This window comes from Misgurnus anguillicaudatus, chromosome 8 (assembly GCF_027580225.2).
Source record: "Misgurnus anguillicaudatus chromosome 8, ASM2758022v2, whole genome shotgun sequence".
In the NCBI taxonomy this organism is placed as follows: Eukaryota; Metazoa; Chordata; class Actinopteri; order Cypriniformes; family Cobitidae; genus Misgurnus; species Misgurnus anguillicaudatus.
The window spans coordinates 24467628-24495309 of record NC_073344.2 but is presented as its reverse complement, the minus strand read 5'-3'; the positions used below and the strand labels follow the sequence as shown (position 1 = coordinate 24495309).

Here is a 27682-nt window from a genome sequence, read left to right as displayed (position 1 = left end):
AATTGAAGAGAAATAGGAAACATTATAAAGTGGGAAATATGACTGGTAACGGCTTTAGCAGTAACTGGAGGTGTTCAAACACATAAACAGAACAGGTTAACCTGGTTTCTGAGAAACAGACGACTCAACAGAGCTTATCACCATCACAGCACAAAACATCACAGCACTATGAAACAACACATCTTTACAAAAAGTCGCGGTAAGAAATCTTTTCTTTAAATCTTCTCATACTGCGTCAGATATAAAAAAAATATATATATATATAACTGTTGAATCATCGGTCTTGGAGGATTTTGCATCTTTACTTTTCTTTGATTTATGATAGAGAAATTTATTAAAATTAACAAAAAGCATTTACAACCACATCCGCTGGAAAACGACTTTTCAGATAACCGCTTGATGTACAACACGACGGAAAGTGTTTTGTGGTCTCTTTACCTTGGCTGATTTGGCTTTTAATCTGCGCTCATCCAAAGCTTTCTGCAGCTTCTCCACTTCCTCCTTAGATCCATTCAACACCACAATGTCGTCTTCTTGGAAAGGATCACCACACTATAAACAACCACAAGAACATCAGGAACTGACAAAGAACGAAACAACAGAAGCGAAAGGCTTTTCTTATTTCACTTTATGCGCTCAACTTGCTTTAATATATATTACTTGAACAGAATTTAAATGTGCGTTTTACATTTTTTGTAATTTACAAAAATGTCTTTGCTGTTAAACTAGGTCAGGGTTTCCCAAACTGGGGTTTGCGATCCACCTTGCAGTGAGTTTATAAAAAAACAATTAAATCATAAAATGTAAATCAATATAAAAAAATCTAAATAACAATGTTAAAAATAAAAAAATGCAGTTTGACAATCATTTTAAAAGAACATTAAACAAAATCCTGCTTATTCAATGCAAAGCCAATGCAATGTCAGAGAGTATAGTAAAAAAAATTAAGCGTCTAACACGAGAGATATTTTTATTTTGTTCATTTGTTTTCTTGCTGAAGTATCCTACGATTGTGTGTAGATGAAATAAAAGGAAGTGGTATTATGCTGTGCCAAACCCTAGCTTAAAAAAAAACACAAAGCACACAGCTCTTATAAACTTACATGAACCGAGAGACGATATCAAATATTTGTAAGCTACTTTAAAAAAAGGTCACACTGCAGGATCGTTTACCTTCATTACAAAAAGACAATCAAAAATTTTAAGGAAATAAATGCATAAGCGATACCTAAACTTTTCTGCGCATTCAGACTCTCAAACAAATTTCACAAAAGTTTAATGCCTACCACAAAATCTTCTTCTTTAAATATATAAGCATACAATATATCCAAAGAAGAAAACAGACCCTCTGCTTTAAAAAAAAAAAAAAAAAGTTTCATCCAATAATTTGTTATTTCAAAAAAAGCTGTGATAATTGCATTTTTGTAAAGGACTCTTGTTTGAGATCAGATTCAGAGTGATGATCAAAACATACACTGAGTTTTTACTGTTTTTGGATCAGTGGATGCTTCTGCGTTTTATAAGTTGGGTCACCTAGTGGATAATAGTGGAAATAAAATCTCATCATTGGCAGGAAAGCGTTTTCTCCCAATTGACAAGATAAATCGTCAGTGGCGGTAAAAGAGTCAAAAGGAAGACTTGAGCTATAAACAACCAGGGGTGCGCTCCCAAAAGCATCATTGGCCAACTACTGTCGTAAGTTTCGTCGAGTTCAACGATTTGGCGTTTCCCGAAACCATACTTCAAACGAACATTTGAAAGCTGCATCGCAAACTTGTGTGGTTTGAACGTTAGCTCTTCACCTTATCATATATAGACTTACGTTGATCATGCTTTTGAACAAAATAAGCAAAAAACGTGTAGTACAGTCTATATCCATCATTCTAAATATATAAACATTTTATTTTATTTTAAGTTTGTAAACAGAATTTAAGCACTGCATTTGAAAACTGCGCATGTGTGCAGTCCTATGAGCTTTAAGACCGTGGGGAATCCATGGGAGGAGTGACGTAAGAGGGAACTTGCCCATGAATTAAATATCTTGAAAATAAACAACCTCCCACGTGACATCGTCAACTATGTTGTTAAACCAACATGGTTCAAATGACAAATGTTCGACAAAGTTACTATGTTTTTGGGAAACAGTCTTGACAAGCTAGTTAGTTTCTAGCCTGGCTGCGCCCTCCTACGCACTTCCGCTCAATTTCATTTTCCTTCAGTACTACGTCTGGGATTTCGGTCTATTCTAACGTTTTGAGAAATAAAATTTTGTAGGACCATTTAGCAAACAGAGGGAGTGGCCGAAAACGATGACGTTGATGCTGTGCGTCAGTTTGAGTTGTAGTTCAGTAATGACAGCGGAGAAAAGCTATTCGGTCCGTTGTTGCAAAACTGACGAATATACAGAAGTTAAAGGCGGAGCAAGAACAATGTTTGCTAAGTTTTGTTGGTCTGATCATTCAGACTTGTAATTTCCGGACGGTTTCGGCGCATGATATACGTCACGACCACACGTTAGCGATTGCTATGGCAGATCCTGAGTGACTCTGGGCTAAGGGTGTCACGATTTCTATTTTAAATCTATTTTTACACCCTCGAACTTCGAATTAAAAAATGGGATCGTCGATGCTGCCACGCCCCCATGACGCGCTGGATTTATGTTAGGAGTCCAAGACGCGCGCAAGAACGTGCAAGAAGGAATCCTACAAGCTTTCTTGGGTAAAGTGAAGCCCACAAACCCACATGCGAGGAAAAGCAAGCAATGTCCAAGATATGAATAATAATGACATCGCACTTTTATCTTTCAAAAAAAAAAAACGAGAATCGAAAATGTAATCGGATCGAGGATTTGGAGAATCATGACACCCCTACTCTGGGCAGATCCAATAGTGTTGAACTTTAACAGAGAACCCGCCTACAAGGAAGTAAACATTTCTTAATGGAGAGAGGCCAGACTCTCTGTACAAATGAAATGTACGAGAGTCTGGTAGAACCAGGCTAGTTAGTTTCTCCAACTATGCGTCATACTATGGTTGTTCAGCAGCGAGTTACGTCGTTGTTCGGGAAACGCACCCCAGAACATCATATGTGACCCTGGACCACAAAATCAGTCGTAAGGGTATTTTTTTTATTGAGATTTATACATCATCCGAATGCTAAATAAATAAGCTTTACATTGATGTATAGTTTGTATAGCCTTTAAAGTTCAAAGTACAAATGAAGTCCGTAGCAAAGCATATTACTAATGAAAAGATTTGGTTTAGCGATCTCTACTGGCTTACCGCTGTAATGACTCACAAAAATTACGTTTTGATATATTTTTGGTGGGAAATTTACAAAATATCTTCATGCAACATGATCTTTACATAGGGTGACCAAACGTGCCATTCTTCCCGGACGCATCCCGTCCAGGATTTCGGTGCGTCTTCCGGAAGTCGTATTTGTTGACCGCATACGCCATTGAGTTAAAAACTTAAGATATACAATCATAGTTTCATTGTTACCTTAAAATGTAACGGTTGCTTTTCTGTAATAATAATAATAATCCTCTATGACGTATGCGGTCGACAAATGATTTTGGCATAAAAGAAAAATCAATAATTCTGACCAATGCAATGTTTTTTTTTTTTTTGCTTTTATACAAATATATATGTGCGACTTACGACTAATTTCATGGGTCTCATAGACTTATGTGTGGGCTCCCATTCACTCCATTACCCGCCTAGCAATATGTAACCCTAGCAACAGCATATCAACACCCTAACAACGCTCTAAAACAACCTAGCAAATGAACGGTATTGCATTTAAAATGACTCAAGTAACCTATGCAATCCTGTAACATTGTGGTGAAGATTTCTGAATTTCCTTACATTTCCAATTGAAAGGTTGTGGTGCTTTTCCATTCGTTCACTTCCCCTTTAAACTGGTTTATCAGAGATCATTAATGTCAGTAAACATTACTTGAGATTATCTATTAACTATCATACGCTTGAATGCCTGAAACCTAAGCGTGCAAACAAGAGGAGAATTTGGTGACTGATAAGTAGAAAAGACACACAGACGAGTCTCAGAGCCAAACACACACAAAATCACAACAGAAGCTATTTATCAACAGAAACAGTCCTGCAAATACACAAGAGTGTTAATCTGACTTACTGATCAAAAACAGCAAATACGGAAATCACAGGAGGATACTGATCTGAGATGATAATCATCTACATAACATGTTCGACATTAAGGAAACGGTTCACAACAAGGTGTATATGACTTTCTTTCTTTATGTATATTTTAAATCATATCCTATTATTAAAGCGATACTTCAGCCAAATATCAAAATTACCATGATGTGCCGAGATCCATCATCTTTTAGAATTAGTTTGGTAAATGTGCTTGCTTTTCCAAGCTTATAATGGGAGAACATGGATCAGGGAACATTACAAGCTTGGAAATGCAAGATATTTACTAAAATAATTCAAAATGTCTTCACCTGAAAGATGATGGACATGTGCATCCATCATCCCTTAAAAACTAATTCCAGTAAATAAATGTCTTCTGATGGTTTGTATAGACCGTTTTATCGCACGTGCGGTGACGCGATACGCGTCTGGTCCGAACTTTACTTCTGGTTTGTTTTTTTAATTTTCGAACTAGTTGCTAAACTGAACTCTTGAACAAATACCTCATTGAAAATAACAAATGTTTTGGTTTCCTAGGTAATCTACGCGTTGTTTATTTTGCTTGCAATATAAATAAACTATGTTTAAAGTACTTTGTTGTTATTTATTCTTAGCGGAGTTCACCGGAAGTTACGTGTTGACCATGAAAGCCGCTTGTTTATGTTGTTACTGCTGAAACTGTCTATAATGTTGGGTCAGAGGTCAGTCAGCCTAGGGCTGTAGGGTTATGACAAAAATCATAATTGTCGATTATTCCCCTTGAATTGTAACTGCGATTATTAACTCTTTCGCTGCGAGATGGCTCGTCAATAAAGAGAAAACGCTTCCCTGCCAATGACGAGAACTTCTGTCTTTCCGCAATACCGCTATTATCCACTTCCGCAACTTATACAACCGGAAGTAGCACCTCACATGAAAGAGAACGAACTCCGTGTATGTTTTGAGGATCGCTCTGCATCTGATCTCTGTCAGGGGTCCTTCGCAAAAATTGAATTATCTCAGCTTTTTTCTTAAAATTGGGTGTTTTTGAAGAAACCTACCCATATTTGAGAGGTGATAAAAGAGAACTAATGAAGGTAGGATGAAACGGTTTGTTTTGTTTCATATAGTCTGTTCTTTTATTTGATATATTGTTTGGTTATATATTTAAAGAAGAACTAGAAGGCAATTTCTGGAAGGCATTAAACTTTTGTGAAAATCATGAAAAATGCTCGCGCTGGGTGGCAACTTTTTTTTTTAAATGCTGGCGGGGAAAGAGTTAAAGACACTAAGTAAGTAACTTAGAATTGACAACTGTACTTGCATTTTTTTTGACAGTATTTTTAGCTTTTCCACTGAACGGCAGGAATAAATGCTACATTGCTGTTTGGTGCATGCTGTTTTAGTAATAGCATGCTCACCAGCGGTTTCATTTATCATCTCATGTATTGCTTTGAAAAGAGGAACTCATTCTATTATTCAAATCCAATGACCATAAACATTCGTTGAAAATCATTATGTAAATCTTTATATTACACAACCAACAGTGTTGGCCAGTAATGGGTTACAGTAACAAGACCCCTTTTTCCAAGTAACTAGTTGTAAAATAAAAAACGATGACTTAATCAGTAATTATTATTACTTATTATTAAAAAAATTGATTGTTACAATGTTACATTTGCAGTGTCAAATCAATCACCCAGATTCATCTTCGTAACGTAATCTTCATGTTGTGCACGTGATGTGATGTCAGCAGCAAGCTATAGCATAAAAGATGAAGATGTTCAGTGTGTTTGAATTCATTTAGCACAGCGCAAACCAATCATCAAAGTATCGCTGGATGATACAGCTTTTAAATCGCTCTCGTGATGCTCTAATGCTGATCGGTCTGTGCAGCACTGCATCATATCCAACACATTGATTAGGTAACAGAAGGTGTGTCTTGTCATCAGTGAAATTAATGGAAACGTAATATATCGAGAAGTGTAACGAATTACTATTGCATTGGGGCCGGCAAGGCATTTTAAAACAGATATGGATCGGCTGTGTGTATCGGCCCGATCCTTTATTTACATCGGCTGTCACGCAGTGTCGTTAACATAGAACGCACATCGTCGCGGTTAAACTGTCTGTTTTGTGTAAAACCGAAAGCATCACAATAGACGCTTGTAATGTATGCAATGCAAGCATTTTATAATGCAGTATAGCAAGCAACAAAACAGCATCGAGCACCTAAGCAATAAAAACCTCGAAACGGAAACACCCGATGGAAAAAGCGCGTTTACTCTGGCATCTCAAAATAAAGCACCTGTCGTAGGGACATAGAGCTCCGGACATCGCATGACCCAATCTCCTTACGTCGCCACAGCCGGGAGCGAATATGAAAGGAACAGCCCCAGCATGAGTTTCAAAGCAACTGCGCACTTTAATTCAAAAGACAAAGACATGTATGTAACGAAACTTAATAGATTAAGCATAACAGATCCCTATAATGCCCCCGGGGTGCTTTTAGCGTGTATCAATAAGGGAACAGATAGCTGCCCTGACCTGCAGAATCTTAATATCAAATTTCCCTCGCCAACTCCAGAGACTCTTTAAAAGCATACAAAAGCATGGAGAGGTACAAATGGACGCAATCTAATTTTGTAAAGAATATTCAACTTTGGAGTCTGTAGGCTAAAACCTGCTTTGTCGTCATTGGAAGGGTAAGTCAACCGTGTTGATAGCTTGTAATCGACCCTAGCTGTCCTTGTTTGTAGGTAGGTAATGATAAATCGGCCAGTGATGCTTGCTATGCTTCTCAATGAATTATGGTGGGTTGCCGCTACATCCAAAAGCCAGAGGGCGCTCTCGTGCAGAAACTCAATATGCACCGCAGAAGAAGAACCATTACACACGCAACTCTAGGAAATGTCTAAGCATATTTACATTGTTGTTCTTCAAAACCTTTTCAGATCAATGAGGTCTTCATACTGATCAAAGAGCCGTAGTACATGAAAGATCGATATCTGCGATATCTGACAGGCTTTATTTGTGTGTATCTGAATTTACGCTTACAGCCCCAGGAGTCAGACACCAGGGTTTCCCGCAGCGCTTTGCAGTTCGTGAGGCCCGCCTAATCTGGGAAACCCTACCGCCTTAACTTGGTTGTCCAAAAAAAAACTTAGCTGCACAAAAGGCCGGCCGTCAAGTGCATCTCGAAGAATAGCGCGGATACGCCTTACAACGCAAGCGGGCACGCGCGCCACATTGTTGTACAAACACCACATCAGTAATTTTATCTAATGCCTTTTCCACTCCGACCACTTAGCAATCATACTCTTTAACAAATATTGTTTTAGTATCATTTTTCTTTTTGGAGGGTATTTGTGCACAGGGGTTATCTGGTAGATAATAGCAGAAACATGGACTGCCGGGAAAACTCGTCATTGGCAGGGAAGTGAGTTTACTCGTCAAAAGCTGGGAAAGAGTTAATCCCAAACGTACAGTGACATAAAACTATCCAAATGAGGTGTCATTACTTGCCACGTAAAATAACATTTACTTATTTATTTATGGAAAAGTTAAAATTTTGGGGATAATGTGTATGCTGAAAATTCTTATGTAGTCTATATCAGCCCAGATATTTAACACATTTTAAATTCTTTTTTTAAACTCCACTAAGCTGAACTGTAAAACAATGATATAGGCTACATGTAAGCAATAAGGTACAAGAGCCTTCGCGTCGTGCCTAACAACGCCCTTCAGCCGTTACTTATTCACGATACAGCACTTGCCTCGAGTACCTTATTGCTTTTATAATCGGTTACCACACAATATTAAAGTAAAAAAAATATTAGTGCAACTTTCATGAAGTTAAATCAATAAAAGCATTCCTTCCGCTAGAAAAAATAGTCCCTGACTGCGAACAACAACATGAAAGCTCAAATAAAAACAACAAACTGTTCTCAAACTTTGTCTCATTATATGTTTATGTGTTGCTAAGGGTGTTGCTAAGGGCGCAGTGATATTAAATAGAGCCGGTTGGGTGAAGCGGTCATAGCAGTGTTTTATCGTGAATAAAGCACACCTATTGACCAATCAGAATCAAGGATTGGAACTAACCGTTTTATAAAATCAAATAAAAATAAGAGAAAGTATATTTTTGTTTGTTTATCAAAAAATACATCAAACTAAAAAGAACATCATTTGATTCATGCTAAAACTTTGTTCTCAATGCATTGCAACACTTTTTAAGTTATCAAGCATACACTGGGTTATTTTATTTTAATTTTAATCATCTTAAATCCAAGTATCGGATTGGGACTCTGTATCGGCAGATCCTCAAATGTAAATAATGTGGATCAATAGGGAGCACAAAAAATGTGATCGTAATAATATTACTGTTGATAATATTACTGTTAATAATATTACTGTTAACAATATTACTGTTAATAATATTACTGTTAACAATATTACTGTTAAATACAGTAAAATTTTGATTTACTAACCCAACACTACTAATGCACTACAATTAAACAGACCAACAAACAAATCATATCAGTTTTTTAAAAACAACTGGTTACAGTACTGGTTTGATGTTTATAACGCTAATAAAGAAATGCAAAGTAAATATTTCAGAACAGGGTTGGCTTCAGTGTTGAACAGCAAAAGAGGTGGAAATACAGGCATGAGTTGGATCAAACCATTATAAACTCCTCCTCTCATGGGAAGGGTAGCTGAGTAACCGAGTCCCCACGAGAGCTGCGCACATGACAATAGAAACCACTGCTTCTCACACAGCACAGTTTCTCTGACAGCGAACGCTAACGGTCCTGCTGAGGCTGTGTTGAAAGTGACATTCCACGGGTGCGTTTGTGAATGATTAATCTCATCCCTATAGGCACGAGTGGACACGGCTTCAACTAAAAGGTAGGCGCACTTTAATGGATTTATCTGGAAGCATCTAACTGCATTCGAGTGCTCATGCCAGTTACCACTTTGTGTGCGTGTGTCTGAGCAAACCGAAAGTCATAAGAGAGCTAGGCATGGGGTTTCCGTTTGATTTTAATTCATGCATTTGAATATTTAATAATGTTAATAACGCAATATAGCTGTGACAATGTAGCATGTACAGAAAACAATAAGTTATGTCATCTACCAAATCTTTCTGTTGTGCTCATTCAATACCTAAAAACCTTTCCATTATTAGCAAAGTTAAAGCATGAATAATACAGCCATAATCTGACTTCCATCTAACAGAAAGAAAAATGTAACATAACACTATTATAATAGATGAACGACTGTTTGGGAACGGTCATACAAACACTACATCAATTTTATCGAATGCCTTTCCCACTCCGACCACTTAGCAATCATACTCTTCAATAAATATTGTTTTGGTATCAATTTCCTTTTTATGAGGGGATTTGTGCAAAAGGGTAAAAGGAAGGAAAGATGTCAAGTGTAGTATGACTTTGGTCTGTTCCTCACGCAACGCTATCTTACATCTATAGATAACATGAAATGTAGCTTAAGCTAAAGTATAACCAACAATTCAGGCAGAAAACTTCAGACACCAACAGAACAGCATGTGCTTTTCCATGTTCAAAGAGACAATAGACAAAGTAAGGAACTACGTGAACCCTTGCGGCTCATTAAAAAAAAAAAAACTTTAATTGTAAACACAAAACTGACTCCCAAAGCTCTTCTGTGTCTCACGACCAGCATCCAAAACTTCTATCACGGTGATCGAATCTCTCTAGTGTGCTATTAAGAAGAGCCCTGAAATGTGTCCAAAGGGAAAAGACATTTATCACCTTATAGACATATGAAAACAAGTGTCATCACTTGTTGGTTATCATCATGCCGGCCACATAGGATATGCAAATGGCCCCTGAGTAATCGAGACAACCGAAAATAGTGAAGATGTTTGTCCATGTACTTTCTAATTTCACAAAACAGTAGGTTTGATTTATCTATATCTCAAAAGCTAAATGACTAACATAAAAGTAGGGCTGCAACTCACATTTATTTTCATAGAAAATATGTCGTTTTTATACGATTAGTCGGGAAAATAATATTTAGATTAATTGACTTATCGGATAAAAAGCATTTTCAGAATTTTCATTTATTAAAGCTAAAACTAAATTAGTGTATTTACCTGTAGAAATGCCATTTACAAAGTGCAAAAGCCACGCACAGAGTTTTACTAAAATAATCTTTTTAATTTTGACCTTGATTTTAAGCTTTAAATAAAAACGGTTGTGCAGCTTTTAAAAAGTAAAACATCTTTAAATGCCAAAATAATAATAAACAAAATGTATTGAGTATACAGGGATGTACTGGTGAATAAATTTAGCCACCGATTATTAAACGTAGGCGTATTGGCGCTAGGGCTGGGCAAAAAAATATATATATTTTTTCGATTAATCGTTTTTTGAAACGTGGTCGAAAATTGAATTGAGAAACGATTTCGATAGCTTGTGAATCGAAATCGAATCGATCTGGAACATCTGAATCGATACCCAGCCCTAATTGGCACATATCCACAGATGCGATCAGTAACACTCGACTAAAGCAAGCAGGAATTTACACTGAACAAAACGTTTTTATTTAGCTGTTTAAATTTAAAGGCATAGTTTATAAAATTTTAATGTATTAAATAATTAAAATCTTATTAAATTATATTTATATTCAAATTTATTCATCTTAATATTCTTAAAAGTTTAAGTTGTGTTCTTAGAAAGGATGTACTTGCATTATTATGCTATTTTATTGTCATATATAATCAGTGACATAAAAAGACTATACTATCGACTATCGCCATTATTTCTGGGGCAATTAACCGAAAAGTAGCTATCATGACAGGCCTAAATAAACTCATTTTAATCTTCAACATTAGACCTTGATGAGTATTAATATTTTTCATTATTAACAAAATAAATAAGCCATATGACATAAAAGTGATATAGCCTACATTGTTACGTTAATACTTGTGGTTATTTGCGCAAAAAGTCTTTAATTATTGTTAAATGAATAGTTATTTGATAAAAATGTACTTTATGTTAATAATTTTGATGTTTTTGTGTTTCAGGAGATCTATAAGTTGCTCTACTAATGCTGGACTATTATGGTCCAGCTTGAGAGTGCCAAGTGCAGTTTCCTTCTCTGCCTTGGAATCTGTATCCTTATCTGTTTCACCATCTACCTAAAGGCCAATATATCTAACGCACCCCAAGCTTCTCCCTCTCCAAACGACTTTATGTGCCAAGCCCCGGAGGAAGACTGTCCGATTCTTCCTTCGCCAAGGCCGGGCTTCAGATGGGAACGAAAAGACTGTACGAGGATGACGAGCTATGTCGCCGACCCCGATGCGAACTGCACTGAATTGCAATCGAAACTTCACTTTATTATGGTGCCATTAAGCAAAGAAGAAGACGACTTTCCTTTAGCATTCATCATTACTATACACAAAGAGCTTGAAACATTTCTTCGACTTCTGAGAGCCATCTACGCTCCGCAGAACGTCTACTGCATACATGTGGACGCTAAAGCGTCAGAGGACTACAAGGCGAGCGTTCGGAACCTCGCCAGGTGCTTTCCGAATGTCTTTCTGGCTAGCGTCAGCGAAAGGGTGACCTACGCCGGTTTCTCCCGTCTAAAGGCGGACATCAACTGTATGGAAGACCTTGTGAGGTCTCCCACGAACTGGAAAAGAGTTATCAATTTGTGCGGCCAGGACTTTCCCATTCAGACCAACCTGGAGTTGGTTCGGTACATGCAGGAATCTAAGTGGAAAGATAAGAACATGACACCGGGAATCAAGCAGCCATCTCACATCCAGTACAGAACTCAGTTTCAATACAAGGAAGTCAAGGACTCCCACGTGGCACCAGTAGGCAAACGCTTCACGAAGGGGCCACCTCCACATAACCTGACCATCTACTTCGGGACTGCCTATTACTCCTTGACAAGGCAGTTTGTACAGTATATACTCAACAGCCCCGTAGCCAAAGACCTGTTGAGTTGGTCTAGAGACACCTTTAGTCCAGATGAACATTATTGGGTGACGCTAAATCATGTGGCAGGTAAGACAAAACCGCAGAATGTTGTTAATGAAAACTTGGGGAGGTTCTTGTAATGTGACTCATTGTTCTCCTTAATACTTTCATGTTTAGTAAATAAGTTGGTGACTCAGTATGCGTTTTTTCATGTTCATTTATTTAGAAGCCCCTGGCAGTTATATTGAGGGTGGATGGGAAGGCAACGTTCGTGCTATCAAATGGAAGGACCAGGAGGGAATATCACACCAGGGTTGTAAAGGTATGAGAGCACCTAATTACTGATTCTGGCAGTAAATTTCTATAACATTACAAATGTAATAACAGATTGCATAATATCACATGGGACTAATTGTGCAATATCTCACATAAGATAATGCAATCTTAGTATTCTTGAGAGTCATCACAGAGATCACATGTGTTTGTTTCCACAGGACAATACGTCAGGGATATCTGCATATACGGGACTAACGACTTGCTGTGGGTTGTGGAAAGATACAGCATGTTTGCTAATAAATTTGAGACTGCGGGCTTCCCTAAAGCTTTGGACTGTCTGGAATTGTGGCACAGACACAAACTTTTACAGCAAACGATGGTTCCTATACAACCATCATGGCATCTTATCACAGAAGTCCTTGAAGGCAGTTCAAATTCAACAGCAGGGGGGTGAACGTAAAGACAAACATTACGGCACGATATCGTTTCCCTAAATCGAGTCTCTCTTGGATCGCAGAAAAATGACAAGACATTTGCTGCTCATGCTACATTGCAGCTGTAAAGACTTCATAACTGCTGTATTATTAATAGAAATGTTAGCCAACTTTATATGTTACAATGAATATATAATGTATTGGTCAAGCATCTGCCACATAAATCTAACAAATACTGCTACAGAAAACAACCAAGATTTTATTGTGTCGTATATTAACGTGCATTGTAGTAGACAAATTATATTTTAAGTAATATATATGAAACATGTGATTGAATCCTATGGTTTTACATAATGTTGTTTTGCTTTTTTATTAAATATTTGTGTTGAATCTGGGTATTGCATTGCAATTTCAGTGCCGCCCTGCTTAGCTACTATCGCTAATACCGTTTCCATTACAGATTTGTGCAAATCGTCTGCGTTATTTTCTTAAACTCAATAATCTTTTTGTGAAATGATGGCGCAAATACACTTTTTTGAATTGCCTGAAAAGCACCTCATGTGAGCTAAAAAACTTTTTTGCAATATATGGGAGTTTTTGCGAATTAACACGTACAATTATGTGTTTCCATTAGCTGTAATTTCTAGGGCTGCAAAACGTTTAATCACAACTAATTGCTTGCAGAAACAAGGTTTTTGTTTGCAAAATATATGTGGGTGTACTGTGTACATTAATTATGTATGTATATATATAAATACACACACACACACGTGCATGTACAATTTTAAGAAAAAAATCTATTTAAGTATTAAAGGCGCTCTAAGCGAATCTGTGTGACGTCACTTTTTGTTGACGTTCGAAGTGTTGCCAAACAAAACCGAGCGTAGCTAACTCCTCCGCCTCCCTTCTATGCTTTCTGAAAGTGTCCCAACCCACACTCCCAAATCCTTCTTGTCGTTTATTGGCTGATACACTTTGTTATGTTTCGTGGTGGTAGGTTTGACCACTTTGTATTTGTTGCAGTTTGTGGAGCCTGGGCTCTTTACAGAGACCGCGTTTTTTTTTTAAAGTGTGTTCAGGGGACAGGCAGCTAGCAGATAGTGAAGAGATGTTTACTGTATGAAACCAAAAAATGTTTTATGGCCTAAAATGCGTGAATTTGCTTAGAGCGTCTTTAAGTATTTATAATTATATACAATATAAATTATATACAAATATAAAAATCTATATAAAGGCAAATATTTTCTAAATACATACTTGCGTCTGTGTGTATTTTTATATATACATAATTGTTATACACAGTACATACACATATATGGTGTGGACAGAGACCTTTATTCTGCAAATGATTAGTTGTGATTAATCATTTTGCAGCCCTAGTATTTTAATGTCAATACAGTATATGTCGAACGTCACCTGACCAAACCGGAAAACTGGGTTGATCGCTTCCGGTTGCCGGTATTGCTATCGTAGCTTGTTATTGTTATTCATATTATTTGTGTCATGTTACTTTTTATTCTAATATCTAAATGTATGTGAGAAGAAAATGCCTTTGTCAAAAACTATAAAGTATAAAAAGTTAGTAAATGTTCTTTTACTTTGGTTTAAGATGTTAACGAGCATATCCACTGGACATTGGTTATTCTCATCTTAAGTAGCTCCTAAAGGCTGAAAATAGCACCACGTCACCGTAGAGCATACAGAACCGGAAGCGATTTACTATGTTTAACAGGAATGCGAAAGTCATGGTAAAGGGTAATGGAAGCTACTGTCAATCTTTTTCGCTAATCCTTCTAGCACTTTTAAACTTGAAGACTGTTATGCTGCGTTCAGACCAGCCGCAGTAGAGGCGTCAAGCGCAAGTGATTTCATCCCCAAGTCGTGTTGACGCGCGTCTGGAGGTCTCGCGGCGCGACTGAGGCGTTTAGCACGGCGCGAATGAGGCGTTAAGCGCGGTGTGGTAGACGCGATTCAGAGTTGAAACATTTGAACTTTGGCGGAAAAACGCAACACATTAACCAATCAGGATCTTGCTCTAGTAGTGACGTGATTACAGAAAGCGAGCGGAGTTGCAGAAGCCCCTCCCATGATGCGATTTCCGCGTGAATTCTCGATATCTATAATTTCACATGTGAATGAAGCGAGTAAACTCAAAATGTTCAAGTGGCAAACTAGACACGGTACGCGTGAATTTGACGCCTCAAACACGACTGGTGTGAACCCCCGGTTAGATTGAATGAATTTTACTCTAGATTTAAAGAAAACACTTATCACAGTCAACTAAAAAATGTCAAGAAAGATATGTATTTTTTTTTACAATATATTTGTTATTATTAAATAAATTAATAAATAAAAACTTTCAAGGCACACAGACAGACTGATGTGTGAGTCACTTTGGGCAAATGCCTTCTGAACACACACATTTAAATATAACCACTACTGCATGATGTAAGATTGACCTTAATTTATCACTTCCTACTACCATTTTCCAACCTCATATTTTTAATATGTAAATCCAAATGCAAAACAAACATCTGCTATGAAGAGGTTAATGATTTGACTTCATTTTATAATGTTTGTCTTCTATGCTTCACTTTATAATGCCCAGTTGTGCCCATAAATGAAACCTCAGCCAAAGCTAATGCAAGGCCTGAGCACTTAGGCTCTGAGATAAGATTAGGTTGATTGGTTTAACCAGAAAACCCAATAGAGGAAGACATTACATCCATTAATAATTATAAATCACAACCACGCTCAGAGTCAAATGCATCACCACAAAGTAGCACAGCTTTAATATTTTGAGTGTCTCTCCTCCACTTACAGTTGTGAACCAAAATATTGGCACCCTTGGAAATTATGAGCTATGATTTATAAAATATTTCTCCTTTTTATCTTTAATAAAATAAAAAATAAAAATCACAATTTTTTTTTTCTCAAATACATGTTGGCCACAATTACCCCCCCCCCCCTCCTTCATTTGCTTCCTCCATTTGCAAAGATAACAGCAGAGTCTTCTATTATAATGACTGATGTTTGTTTTGAACCAATTTCTTGATGTTAGATTAACCACAACCCATTATAAGATTTCTAGCAGAGCAGAGCAATCTTTTTATTATCAGTTTGTATAATCTAATATATGGCGCCATGTATCTGAATAAGATGTCCAGGACCTCTGGTATAAAAGTAGGTTCAAAACAATAAAGATTCAGCTGTACCTGTAGACATGGAGCACATTTTAGATTTTTATGGAATATGTTGAGTATCTGTAGGGCTTTAACAATTAATCGTGTGTCCCACTGAAAATGCCTGTCTGAAATCGATTTTTAATCGCAAGGCTGCGATTCTGTGTTTCATGCACAGCTTGTGCGTCTACTACGGTATTTGATCAGTAAGAAGTCCTTATCAATCTAAAATCATTATGAGTCAAAGTCGTTTGCAACGTGCATTTAAAAAAAAATCAACACTCGTTAAACAAAATCATTCAAAATATTATTTATTATCATGAAAATACCTGAAACAATTTGAAGAACAGCGATATAAATATTCCTGTAGACATTTACACCTGTAATTGCGTTTGTAATGCTGCTACTTCTGTGGCACAAAGGGAGTTTCTGCACGAGAGCGCGCCCTGGCTTTGGGATGTGCCGGGATTTCACCGTAATTCATTAAAATTAATTCATTGAGAAAACGCGCATTTGCAAGATTAATCGTTACAGCCCTAAGTATCTGTATCTTAAACCGTGTCCCAACTTTGGTTCTTTTATCTTTATTTATACGTTTTCTGACCACAAAATTTAACCGATTTCAGAAGTTCTCTATCTGTGATTTACATTTAATTTTATTTAATATTTAAGTACAATATACTTAAAACTACTTTTTGTATACAATACTTAAAACTACTTTTTACCGTTTATTTTTATTCACAAGTTACAGAAACAGATTATGTGACTCATGAAATTAAAACCGGTAAAAGTGTTAAGAGACTGAGCTCAGTGCTGACTTTTGCAGATTTTTTTATATGATAAAACAACACATATCTCAAAACGGTGAACTCATTGAACACACATAAAACCTTTAAGTTTTATAAACCTTTATAAACTTTTTCACAGGTTTGAGTACAGTTTACTCATTTTAAATAAGTGCATTGTACTGTTCAGGTTTACACTGTATTTTGTGTAGTTCAACATCAGAACTATAGTCTTGGTTTCACCCATTGTGATGAATGATTAAGGGGATTTGGGGTTTATGTTACTTAAAGGTGCCAAAGAATGCATTAATCCAATATGTTACATTGTTTCTGTATCTACATAAAAGGTATGTGGCTTTATTAAAGGAGGCCCAATGATATCACGCAGTGCCCAAAAATAGTCCCCTGTTATTGAAAGTTACTAAGGGGACTATTTTCGGCTGCTGCATGATATCATTGCACCTGCTGCACTCATGTTACGGCAGCAAAGTCCTTGATTGAGAGTATAGTTCCTCACCATATCTGCCTAGAAAATCTAAACTTTAATTTTCCGTTGGTCTTAGTACACGATGTATCTACAGAAGAGTCAAGTTTTAAATAGGAAAAATATCAAAACTTTTTCAGAGTTTCCCGCAGCACTTTGCAGTTCGGGCGGCCCGCCTAAGCTGGGAAACCCTATCGCCTTAACTAGCTCGTCTAAAAAAACATAATAATAATAATTTTCTGCCCAAAAGACCATCAAGTGCATTTTGGAGAATAGCGTGGACGCGCTTCACATGGGCAAATGAGAGAAAGACGTAGTCCATCACTGTCTGGAGGATAACTAGTAGCTAAATGTTAAAACATCTCGGAGAATAGCACGGACGAGCTTTAGCTGCACTACAGAGTTTAGCTCCAACCCTGATCAAACTCACCCACTTGTGTACAACTTTAAAGAGAAAAATAACATAGACGACCTTCATAGCAGGAACTGAGCCACATCTAAAGACCAAATCATTAGTTTTCAAATCAAGATATTGCAAGAGAAAAGGCTTTTCTTGTCCAGTCATGAGTTCTGTGAAATGAAACGCAGACTTGGCTGATCGATCAAAAACCAAAAAAGCGTGTAACACAATACATAACCACAGGTTATGATTAACAGCACCAAGAATAGTTCAAATTTGCTTCTGGAATGAATAGCCTACAGGTGCTTATAAACTGTATTCAAATTTTGCAGAGTGTTTGTCCAAGCGCAGTGCACACAGAGCAGTACCTTCAATCTCGACATGTTTATACAGACTAGGAAAGATGACGACTCTGAGATGCAATTTCCTTATTTCCGTCTCAATATTTGTATTAATTAAGACAAATGCCATAAAAAAAAAATCTGCTCGTTCAGCCTGAAACCAATTAGAATGAAGCAGGGCACAGAGAGGTTAATGATTCACTACTGAGAGCACACTACAGAGTCGACACTTATTAGCCACGGTTCAAATACAACCACACACAATCCACACAGCAGAATGTACACACATTAAGGGCGTGCACACGGATGTTCGATCGCAGCTGGAATCTCATCTTCAAGTTTATCATAGTCCAATAATGATCACAGACTAGGGCTGCAACTACTAATCGATAAAATCCCTGATAAAAAATCCATAATAAAATTTGTTGGTCTGTGATGTCACATGCTCACGCACCACCAGCGGACAGTGTGGACATGGTCTGCACGAACTGTGCGCTTATAATTAAAGACAGGCACTGTTTATTCACACAGGGTGAGGTGCGTGCTTAAAGTCAGGGATGTTTTCTTCATACAACGCAAGCTGCACGTTTATCAGGCACTGCTGATTCTCACCGTGCAACCGGCTTGTATAAAAGCAAGGCAGCGTTGCCAGATCCTCTGCCTTTGGGCGGAGTTCTGAATTGGTCTACTTTTAAACTGTTTCTGCAGGTTGATGTTTGTCTGAGGGTAAGAGATGAAAGGATTTGGTTCGTTAGTTGTTGGTATTTGGGCTGGGAATAGTTATGGGATGCCTTTGGACTAATATTGAATAGCAATTTGGCTGGTTTTGTTAAGTGGATCTGGCAACCCTGACAGGACAATGACGAAAGCAAAAGCACAAATGAACACTGGTTAATAAAGGTTTAATTTCGTCCATTAATACAAGCGAGTTTGTATTCGTTTATTTGTTGTACGTTTTTCATAAAAATAGTATTGAACCACAAACAAGCGTCTGTTATAAAGTAAGAGAAAAATCAAGGTTTTTATTACTGTAACAACGCATGTATATAACTTTCATATCATACAGCTTATTTATTTATTTAATGAATAATGTTATTTCTCATCAAGGTCTAAAGTTGAAGATTAAAATGAGTTTATTAATCTATGGCAAAATTTCCTCACCAGCACTTTCCTGAAGACTCAAATTGTTTTGTTTGTTTATGTTTTGACATTTAAAGTTATTTTACTGTTTAAAAGCTATTTAAACTTTTTTTTATTTAAGGCTTAAACATCAAAATCAAAAATATTATATTAGTAAATCTCTGTAATAGTGTGTGGCTTTTGCATTTTAAGTACACTTAAATACCTTAATTATGTGTATTTTTTACCTATAATAATTGACAAATTAAATTGAGTAATATTTATATTTTTCCGATTAGTCGATTAATCGAGAAAATAATCGCCCGATTAATCAATTATGAAAATATATATTAGTTGCAGCCCTATCACAGACAAAATAATTCAATGTAAATGATCAAACACCCTTAAGAGTAAATGTGCCAATAAGCCAAAACTAAAGACTGAAACACATATGAAACAAACTTCTAAAAACGTGTACGATGTACAAAATAACATGCATCTAACTCAAAACACAGTTTTTGGCCTCAAAAACAGCATCTACACAGGAAACAATTTTTTTTTTTTTTTTTGATTTTATCTCACCTTGTGGCAGATCTCTGTCTTAACCTCTTTGAGCGCTCGTTCTGAGAAAACACATCCACACGTCTGCAAGTAACAAAACCTGACAAACACAAAACAACACACATATCAACATTAAAACAACATGTAAAGTAACACTCATATCAACACAAATGTTTTAGGAGCAGAAGAAACTGAAGACACATTGAAAATAATTATTTATGGATAAATGATATGTTTTAATACCGAATCATTTTGACTGGTGCATGATTTTATATAAATAAAAAGAAAATATCTGAAAACAGTAATGAAGTGACGCAGAGGTTTAAAAGCAGAAATGTGAAGCTTATATTTTTGATAAAGCATATGTGTTTATTTTCACATGAACAGTGCTATAACATCCTGATAATCTCACATACAGTGAGCAAATAAGTATTTGAACACCCTGCTATTTTGCAAGTTCTCCCAAAATTGTACACCTCCACAAGGCTGGAAAGCGCTACGGGGAAATTGCCAAGCAGCTTGGTGAAAAAAGGTCCACTGTTGGAGCAATCATTACAAAATGGAAGAAGCTAAACATGACTGTCAATCTTCCTCGGACTGGGGCTCCATGCAAGATGATAGTAAGAAAGGTGAGAAATGAGCCCAGAACTATACGAGAGGAGCTGGTCAATGACCTGAAAAGAGCTGGGACCACCATTTCCAAGGTTACTGTTGGTAATACACTAAGACGTCATGGTTTGAAATCATGCATGGCACGAAGGTTCCCCTGCTTAAACCAGCACATGTCTAGGCCCGTCTTAAGTTTGCCAATGACCATTTAGATGATTCAGAGGAGTCATGGGAGAAAGTCATGTGGTCAGATGAGACCAAAATATAACTTTTTGGTCATAATTCCACTAAACGTGTTTGGAGGAAGAAGAATGATGAGTATGTGAAGCATGGGGGTGTTAGCATCATGCTTTGGGGGTGTTTTTCTGCACATGGGACAGGGCGACTGCACTGAATTAAGGAGAGGATGACGGGGCCATGTATTGCAAGATTTTGGGGGAACAACCTCCTTCCCTCAGTTAGAGCATTGAAGATGGGTCGAAGCTGGGTCTTCCAACATGACAATGACCCGAAGCACACACCCAGGATAACCAAGGAGTGGCTCTGTAAGAAGCATATCAAGGTTCTGGCGTGCCCTAGCCAGTCTCCAGACCTAAACCCAATAGAGAATCTTTGGAGGGAGCTCAAACTCCGTGTTTCTCAGTGACAGGCCAGAAACCTGACTGATCTAGAGAACATCTTTGTGGAGGAGTGGGCCAAAATCCCTCCTGCAGTGTGTGCAAACCTGATGAAAAACTACAGGAAACGTTTGGCATTGCAAACAAAAGCTACTGTACCAAATATTAACATTGATTTTCTCAGGTGTTCAAATATTTACTTGCAGCTGTATCACACAAATAAATAGTTTAAAAAAATCATACATTGTGATTTCTGGAGTTTTTTTTTAGATTATGTCTCTCACATTGGACATGCACCTACGAAGACAATTTCAGACCCCTCCATGATTTCTAAGTAGGAGAACTTGCAAAATAGCACAGTGTTCAAATACTTATTTTCCTCATTGTAAATATCAAACCAATGCAGCTGAATTTGTGTTATGTGTCACACACATTACGATAACATGTAATAAAGTGCCGCAGGGATGACATATTTTTGTAAACCAACCCGGAAGTTAGCGGGACACAAGTTACCTCACCATTCATTTTTCCCATAAGCTTTTGGATTATCACAAATAACAAGTTCAGGTTTAACAAAAGTTTACGATGTTTACACGTTTTGTCCAACAAGATAATCTTTACAGATGAACACAACTTTCATGAATTTTGAAGTCTAAATGCGCTTACTAGAAATAAAAAGCTAACCTCAGGCTACAAGCGAGTACACCACAATCTCTTGACATCACTTTATCACCACCAAGCATCTGACAGCTCTTTCAAACTTTATTAAAAACATGTTTCCTGATAAGGAAATACTCTGTAGATGAACTTTTGTTTGGAATTGTGCCCATATTGCATTGCATTGAGATGTTTATTCATGATGACTTTTTTAGTCTCGACAACGCCTGTAGTCCCATGTAGCAACTGCCCATTTAAAGACATGATAAAGCTTTAAAAAGTCACAAGTAAGGGTAGTACTAGTGTGTTTTATGTCACAAAATAAAACTCTCGGGCTTATGTTACCTAAAAACTTATTTAAGAAGTTAAACCTTATTTGAAAACCCGAGATGATAAAACCAGGCAACCTAAAATGCTATCTCGCTTCCAAAAATACATTAACCCTGCTGCACTGTTTTACATTTTGTGGAAAAGTTGCTTAAGTTGTTTATGGGTTTAAATATGTTTGTTTTTTCAAATATGGTGATGTACACTCACCTAAAGGATTATTAGAAACACCATACTTATACTGTGTTTGACCCCATTTCGCCTTCAGAACTGCTTTAATTCTACATGGCATTGATTCAACAAGGTGCTGAAAGCATTCTTTAGAAATGTTGGCCCATATTGATAGGATAGCATCTTGCAGTTGATGGAGATTTGTGGGATGCACATCCAGGGCACAAAGCTCCCGTTCCACCACATCCCAAATATGCTCTATTGGGTTGAGATCTGGTGACTGTGGGGGCCATTTTAGTACAGTGAACTCATTGTCATGTTCAAGAAACTAATTTGTAATGATTACATTGTTACATGGTGCATTTTCCTGCTGAAAATAGCCATCAGAGGATGGATACATGGTCAGAAACAATGCTCACGTAGGCCGTGGCATTTAAACGATGCGCAATTGGCATTAAGGGGCCTAAAGTGTGCCAAGAAAACACACCATTACACCGCCACCACCAGCTTGCACAGTGGTAACAAGGCATGATGGATCCATGTTCTCATTCTGTTTACGCCAAATTCTGACTCTACCATCTGAATGTCTCAACAGAAATCGAGACTCATCATACCAGGTAACATTTTTCTATTCTTCAACTGTCCAATTTTCTGTTCTATCAGCTTGAATCAGTCGGCTCATTCTCCTCTGACCTATAGCATTAACAAGACATTTTCGCCCACAGGACTGCAGCATATTGGAAGTTTTTCCCTTTTCACACCATTCTTTGTAAACCCTAGAAATGGTTGTGCATGAAAATCCCAGTAACTGAGCAGATTGTGAAATACTCAGACCGGCCGGTCTGGCACCAACAACTATGCCACTCTCAAAATTGCTTAAATCACCTTTCTTTCCCATTCTGACATTCAGTTTGGAGTTCAGAAGATTGTCTTGACCAGGACCACACCCATAAATGCATTGAAGCAACTGCCATGTGATTGGTTGATTAGATCATTGCATTAATGAGAAATTGAACAGGTGTTCCTAATAATCCTTTAGGTGAGTGTATTTTACCCATATATTTCATGCATTCTAGAATGCCCTTCAGAAAAATAAGGGAACGCAGAGCCAGTATATAGACAAAGCCTGGTTACTCTGAAGAAACTCAAATAAAAAATGTCTGGATTCAATGATTTATTATAATTCTTAGACGTGAAAAATAAAGAAAAGGATGTCATCTCATCTTAGCCATTGTATGCATATGTTAATATTATATCTGAAGTTCATAACAGTGCACGAAGACATTGTTTTTACTTGTGCTTTCCATTCATCTCCAGACCAACGACAGGACAGATGAACATGGCGCAGTGCATGTCTTCATAACAATCACCCTTAATGTTGTGACTTTCACCTTCCCATGCTGGATTATCAGTCAGATTCAGCTCCTTCACATCCTAAAAACCAAATCAAAACACACAAACATTATGAAGCAGTTTCCCAGAAAGGGCTTATCCTAGTTTGAGCTGCCTTCAATTAAAAACACCTTGTACTGACATATCTTAACATATATCTGTGGTCATTCTTGTGTCTTAAGATGTTTTTTGTAAACGTGTAAAAGATCTAATATATCATTATGTAGCTTGCTATGCAATTACAATTAGAACTTTAAATTGATGCATTTCTGTGTCCAACTATCTTATGTAACATTAAATAGCCTACTACCATTTAAAAGTTTTAGGGTCACTTTCACTTACGCTATTTATTCATTTTTGTTTAATCAAATTGATCAAAACTATGAAAATTAATACTGTGACTGAATAATTAGTTATTAGAATTATCCATTAGTTTGAAAGCCCTGCATTACAGCATTTATCACTGACTGACGTTCAAGTGAACTTTATTAATATTAATATTATTCCTGCCTTAAAGCCTGCTTATTTGACAGCGAGTTTACATTTAATTTTGTATGAAGGCTAAATACAAATTAAAGATTTATAGGATATGTTTTATAGGAGGAGGTTTCATAGACTTGGCAAATTCAGTTGTTCAAAAGTTTGTAGGTACAGACATTCAGTGTGGACATTCTTTGCAGTTTATTCCAAGGCTTTTTTAAAGTCCATACTGTTATCGGATTGATACCGTATCAACCAAAATTTTGAGTATACCGGTGATATAAATTTTGGCCATATCGTCCAGCCCTAGTCCTGGATTAAACTAAACATGCTCCTATGTAAACATCTTTAATGTTGTGAAATGCATTTGCAGTAGTTTCTTTTCGCTCCATGTTGGTAAGATCTACACTGTGAAATCAAAAGCAAATGCTGATCATTTGTCAGGATTGTGTGCTTACCTTGATGCTACGGATGTGAGCCACAACCTCAGTGTTTGGTCTCTCTGCAGATTTGTCCAGCAGATATTCAATGATGGCATCTTTATTATACAGTCTGATAGAAAGAAAATAACACAGATGCTTTAAACAAAAGCTAAAAAAAAAGCTTTTACACTCTAGTAACACTGACCATAATAATTATCATTCAATTCCAGGAATTTTCAAGGCTGGAAACATTCCATCGGAATAAACAGGGAATTAAAAAAAAATGCAAAGTTTATAACAGGGAACTGAAATGTAATTAAAAATATTTTTAACCTGCACATTTCTCAGTCACATGCACACAGCACAATGTTTACTTAAGGGCCATTGAGACCAGACCCTCTTCCATAACATTGACATATCATTTCTTAAATCCTGCACACAAAATGATGTCATAATCTCGATCTTTGAATGCATTCACGTTAATGACATAACTTTGCTTAAAACTTCCTTCAGGGTTTCCACACCTTAGTTAACTTCAAATTCAAAGACTAAATGTGGGGACACATTTCAAGTGAGAGCAAGGTTACATCGTGTTACCTTTTAAGATACATTGTTACAGTTCCCTTTCGAGGGAACTCGCGCTGCGTCACTGCGGTGACACTTTGGGGACGCCTCCGGGGGTTAAGTGCATCTGTATGTGTATATCAAATTCAACCAATGATGAGGCTTAATGACAAAAACAGGGTGACGCGGGAGCCAGGAAGTGTATCGCTATCTGAAATACTGCTAAAGACGGCGTTACAGGGACGCAGGAAGTATGGCAAGGGAGACGCAGCGTCTCGTTCCCTTCCCAGGGAATAATAGTTACATACGTAACCCGAGACGTTTTCAAGTGTCAAACACAACTATGCAAAAAAGCATTTTGGTATGAATCAACATTCACATATAGAAGATATAAGCATTTAAAGCGAACAGTTTAGCACGTGTGCTTAAAAAGTCTAGAAATGTTATATAATCCTACACTACACAGGAAATAATGTGATTTTTTTCCAGAAAACTTGCATAAAATAGACTCAAGCACTTTCAATGACCTGTATCCATGTATGTATATTTTCAAAACTTCCAAGGGCCTTGACTTTTTTCCCCAGATTCACAAACTTTCAAGGATTTCAAGGAGCCGTGGGAACCCTGTTCCTTGAGATGTGTGTTTATATTGAATGATTTCTAAAGGGTTTTTGATCAAATAAATCCAGAATTGATGAGCGTAAAATTTGTATTACGTTGCATGCATGTCTGCCTATGACCAAACAAAATGTTAATTTATGTTTGTATATGATATAGTTTACATACATTCCAAATAATTCCCATAAAGTTTCCAATTTTGAATATTTCCAAAATTCCCCAGATTAAGTTCCCATGGAAAGTTTCCAGAAATGGACAAACCAGCTCACCTGCCCAGTTCACAGGCAACAATGGGTCGTTTTAATTTCTCTTGACTCAGTGCACAATATTTCCATTTGGCAGCTAACTCGGCATTTTTATCAACCTGTAAAGCAAAAAGTCTTATTAATAACAAAAACTTTCTCTAAGCAATGATTTTTATCTGGCTAGTTGGTGTCCCAAACTGAAGATTGCTTTTTTTCTTTTTAATATTAATTGTAACGTTAAATCTCTCATGTTTGATGCAGTAACTGTATAAATTGGCAATGCATTAACATATTTAATAAATAATACGACAATAATGTGTTTAATTACATCACTTACAAAAAAAAAATTATTATTATCTGTCTCGTTTTCTACTAAACATGATGGTGTTGTACAAAGTAACGTTACGTCAAAGTACCACAAAAATACCATGGCACCAGCACAGTACCATCCTAGAAACAGAGTAAGTTAATGCCATGGTACATTTGTGTGCCAACTAAACTAAACATAACAACTAAGTTAAACCAAGCCATTGCGTTTGAAGCGAGCTTTGCATTATCTAGTCAATTCATGAGATAATATGTATGTAAAACATATAACACTAAAAGATTTTACAATTCCATTACAGTTTGACAAAGGAAAATATAACATTTATTGGGATCATTGAGCTAAACTCGCGCTAAGACGCTACAAGCTAACTTCCGGTGTGACAAACGATACATAAACATCCACGTTGCATTACCTTCTCCACTTTCTTCGGTCCTTTGACAAGTTCGTGTCTTTTCGGTATGGTTCCACCATCACATCCCATGTTGAAAATACGATTTAAAGGGTTTAGCTCTGAGAGAAAATCTGGCCGAAGCTAAAGGAGAAAATCTGTAAACAACCAAAGAGTTTGAGTAAAGAGCGTCAGCGGTGAGTGTGATGGTTCAGATGGCGCCGCCTAGCGAACGATTGAAGAATTACAACTCATCTACACACCACAAGATGGCGCCACAGTATTTAAAAATAAGAAATTACGTGAAATGTAAAGGAATAATATAAACAAACTCAACAGATCATATTAATTATATTTCAGTGAGATTTAATAATAGATCACTAAGGAAAAGTATACAAAATATAACTTTTTTTGAACAACAAGGTACTAGTCACCCAAATGTTTATAATACGGTATAAATGGATAGTTCATCTATAACCACAAGAACGCGCCACAGTCTTTGAAAATAAGAAATTACATGAAAGTTTAAAGGAATATTAGAGTTATAAACAAACTTAACAGATCTGAAAATTAATTATATTTCAGTTGGGATTTAATAATAGATCACTAAGGAAAAGTATACAAAATATTACTTTTTTTGAACAACAAGGTACTAGTCACCCAAATGTTAATAATACAGTATAAATGGATAGTTCATCTACAACCACAAGATGGCGCCACATTCTTTGAAAATAAGAAATTACATTAAAGTTTAAAGGAATGTTATAGTTATAAACAAGCTTAACAGATCTGAAAATGTATTATATTTCAGTGGGATTTAATAATAGATCACTAAGGAAAAGTATACAAAATATGACAAGGTACTAGTCACCCAAATGTTTATCATACAGTATAAATGGATAGTTCATCTACAACCACAAGAGGGCGCCACAGTCTTTGAAAATAAGAAATTACATGAAAGTTTAAAGAAATATTTGAGTTATAAACAAACTTAACAGATCTGAAAATTAATTATATTTTTAGTGGGATTTAATAATAGATCACTAAGGAAAAGTATACAAAATATGACAAGGTACTAGTCACCCAAATGTTTATAATACAGTATAAATGGATAGTTCATCTACAACCACAAGATGGCGCCACAGT

General features: G+C 36.7%; 2 protein-coding genes across 4 annotated transcripts in view; one reads left to right on the top strand and one right to left on the bottom strand.

Moving 5' to 3' along the window:
* Positions 1-26747, bottom strand: part of rtf2 (replication termination factor 2) — a 32733-nt gene extending 5986 nt beyond the window's left edge. Inside the window, exons 1-7 of one of the 2 annotated variants that reach the window (XM_073870528.1) lie at positions 26561-26747; positions 25845-25939; positions 24430-24523; positions 23394-23533; positions 19740-19818; positions 439-552; positions 270-318 (exon numbers count right to left, since the gene is read on the bottom strand). In XM_073870528.1, the coding sequence (XP_073726629.1) occupies positions 270-318; positions 439-552; positions 19740-19818; positions 23394-23533; positions 24430-24523; positions 25845-25939; positions 26561-26629 (640 nt within the window). In that variant the 5' untranslated portion in view covers positions 26630-26747. The remainder of the gene's footprint in view (positions 1-269; positions 319-438; positions 553-19739; positions 19819-23393; positions 23534-24429; positions 24524-25844; positions 25940-26560) is intronic. The other variant, XM_073870527.1, reaches the window with a different exon arrangement.
* Positions 15-15727, top strand: gcnt7 (glucosaminyl (N-acetyl) transferase family member 7). Of its 2 annotated transcripts, none has more exons than XM_055213088.2 (4): positions 15-199; positions 11230-12223; positions 12363-12458; positions 12631-15727. In XM_055213088.2, exons 2-4 carry the CDS (start codon positions 11266-11268, stop codon positions 12864-12866), a joined length of 1290 nt encoding a protein of 429 aa, XP_055069063.2. In that variant the 5' UTR covers positions 15-199; positions 11230-11265; the 3' UTR covers positions 12867-15727. The 2 variants fall into 2 exon arrangements, with proteins under 2 accessions (XP_055069063.2, XP_055069062.2); XM_055213087.2 differs by lacking the exon at positions 15-199 and adding an exon at positions 8451-9065 and having other exon boundaries at positions 12631-15726.
* Positions 26748-27682: the final 935 nt, after the last annotated feature.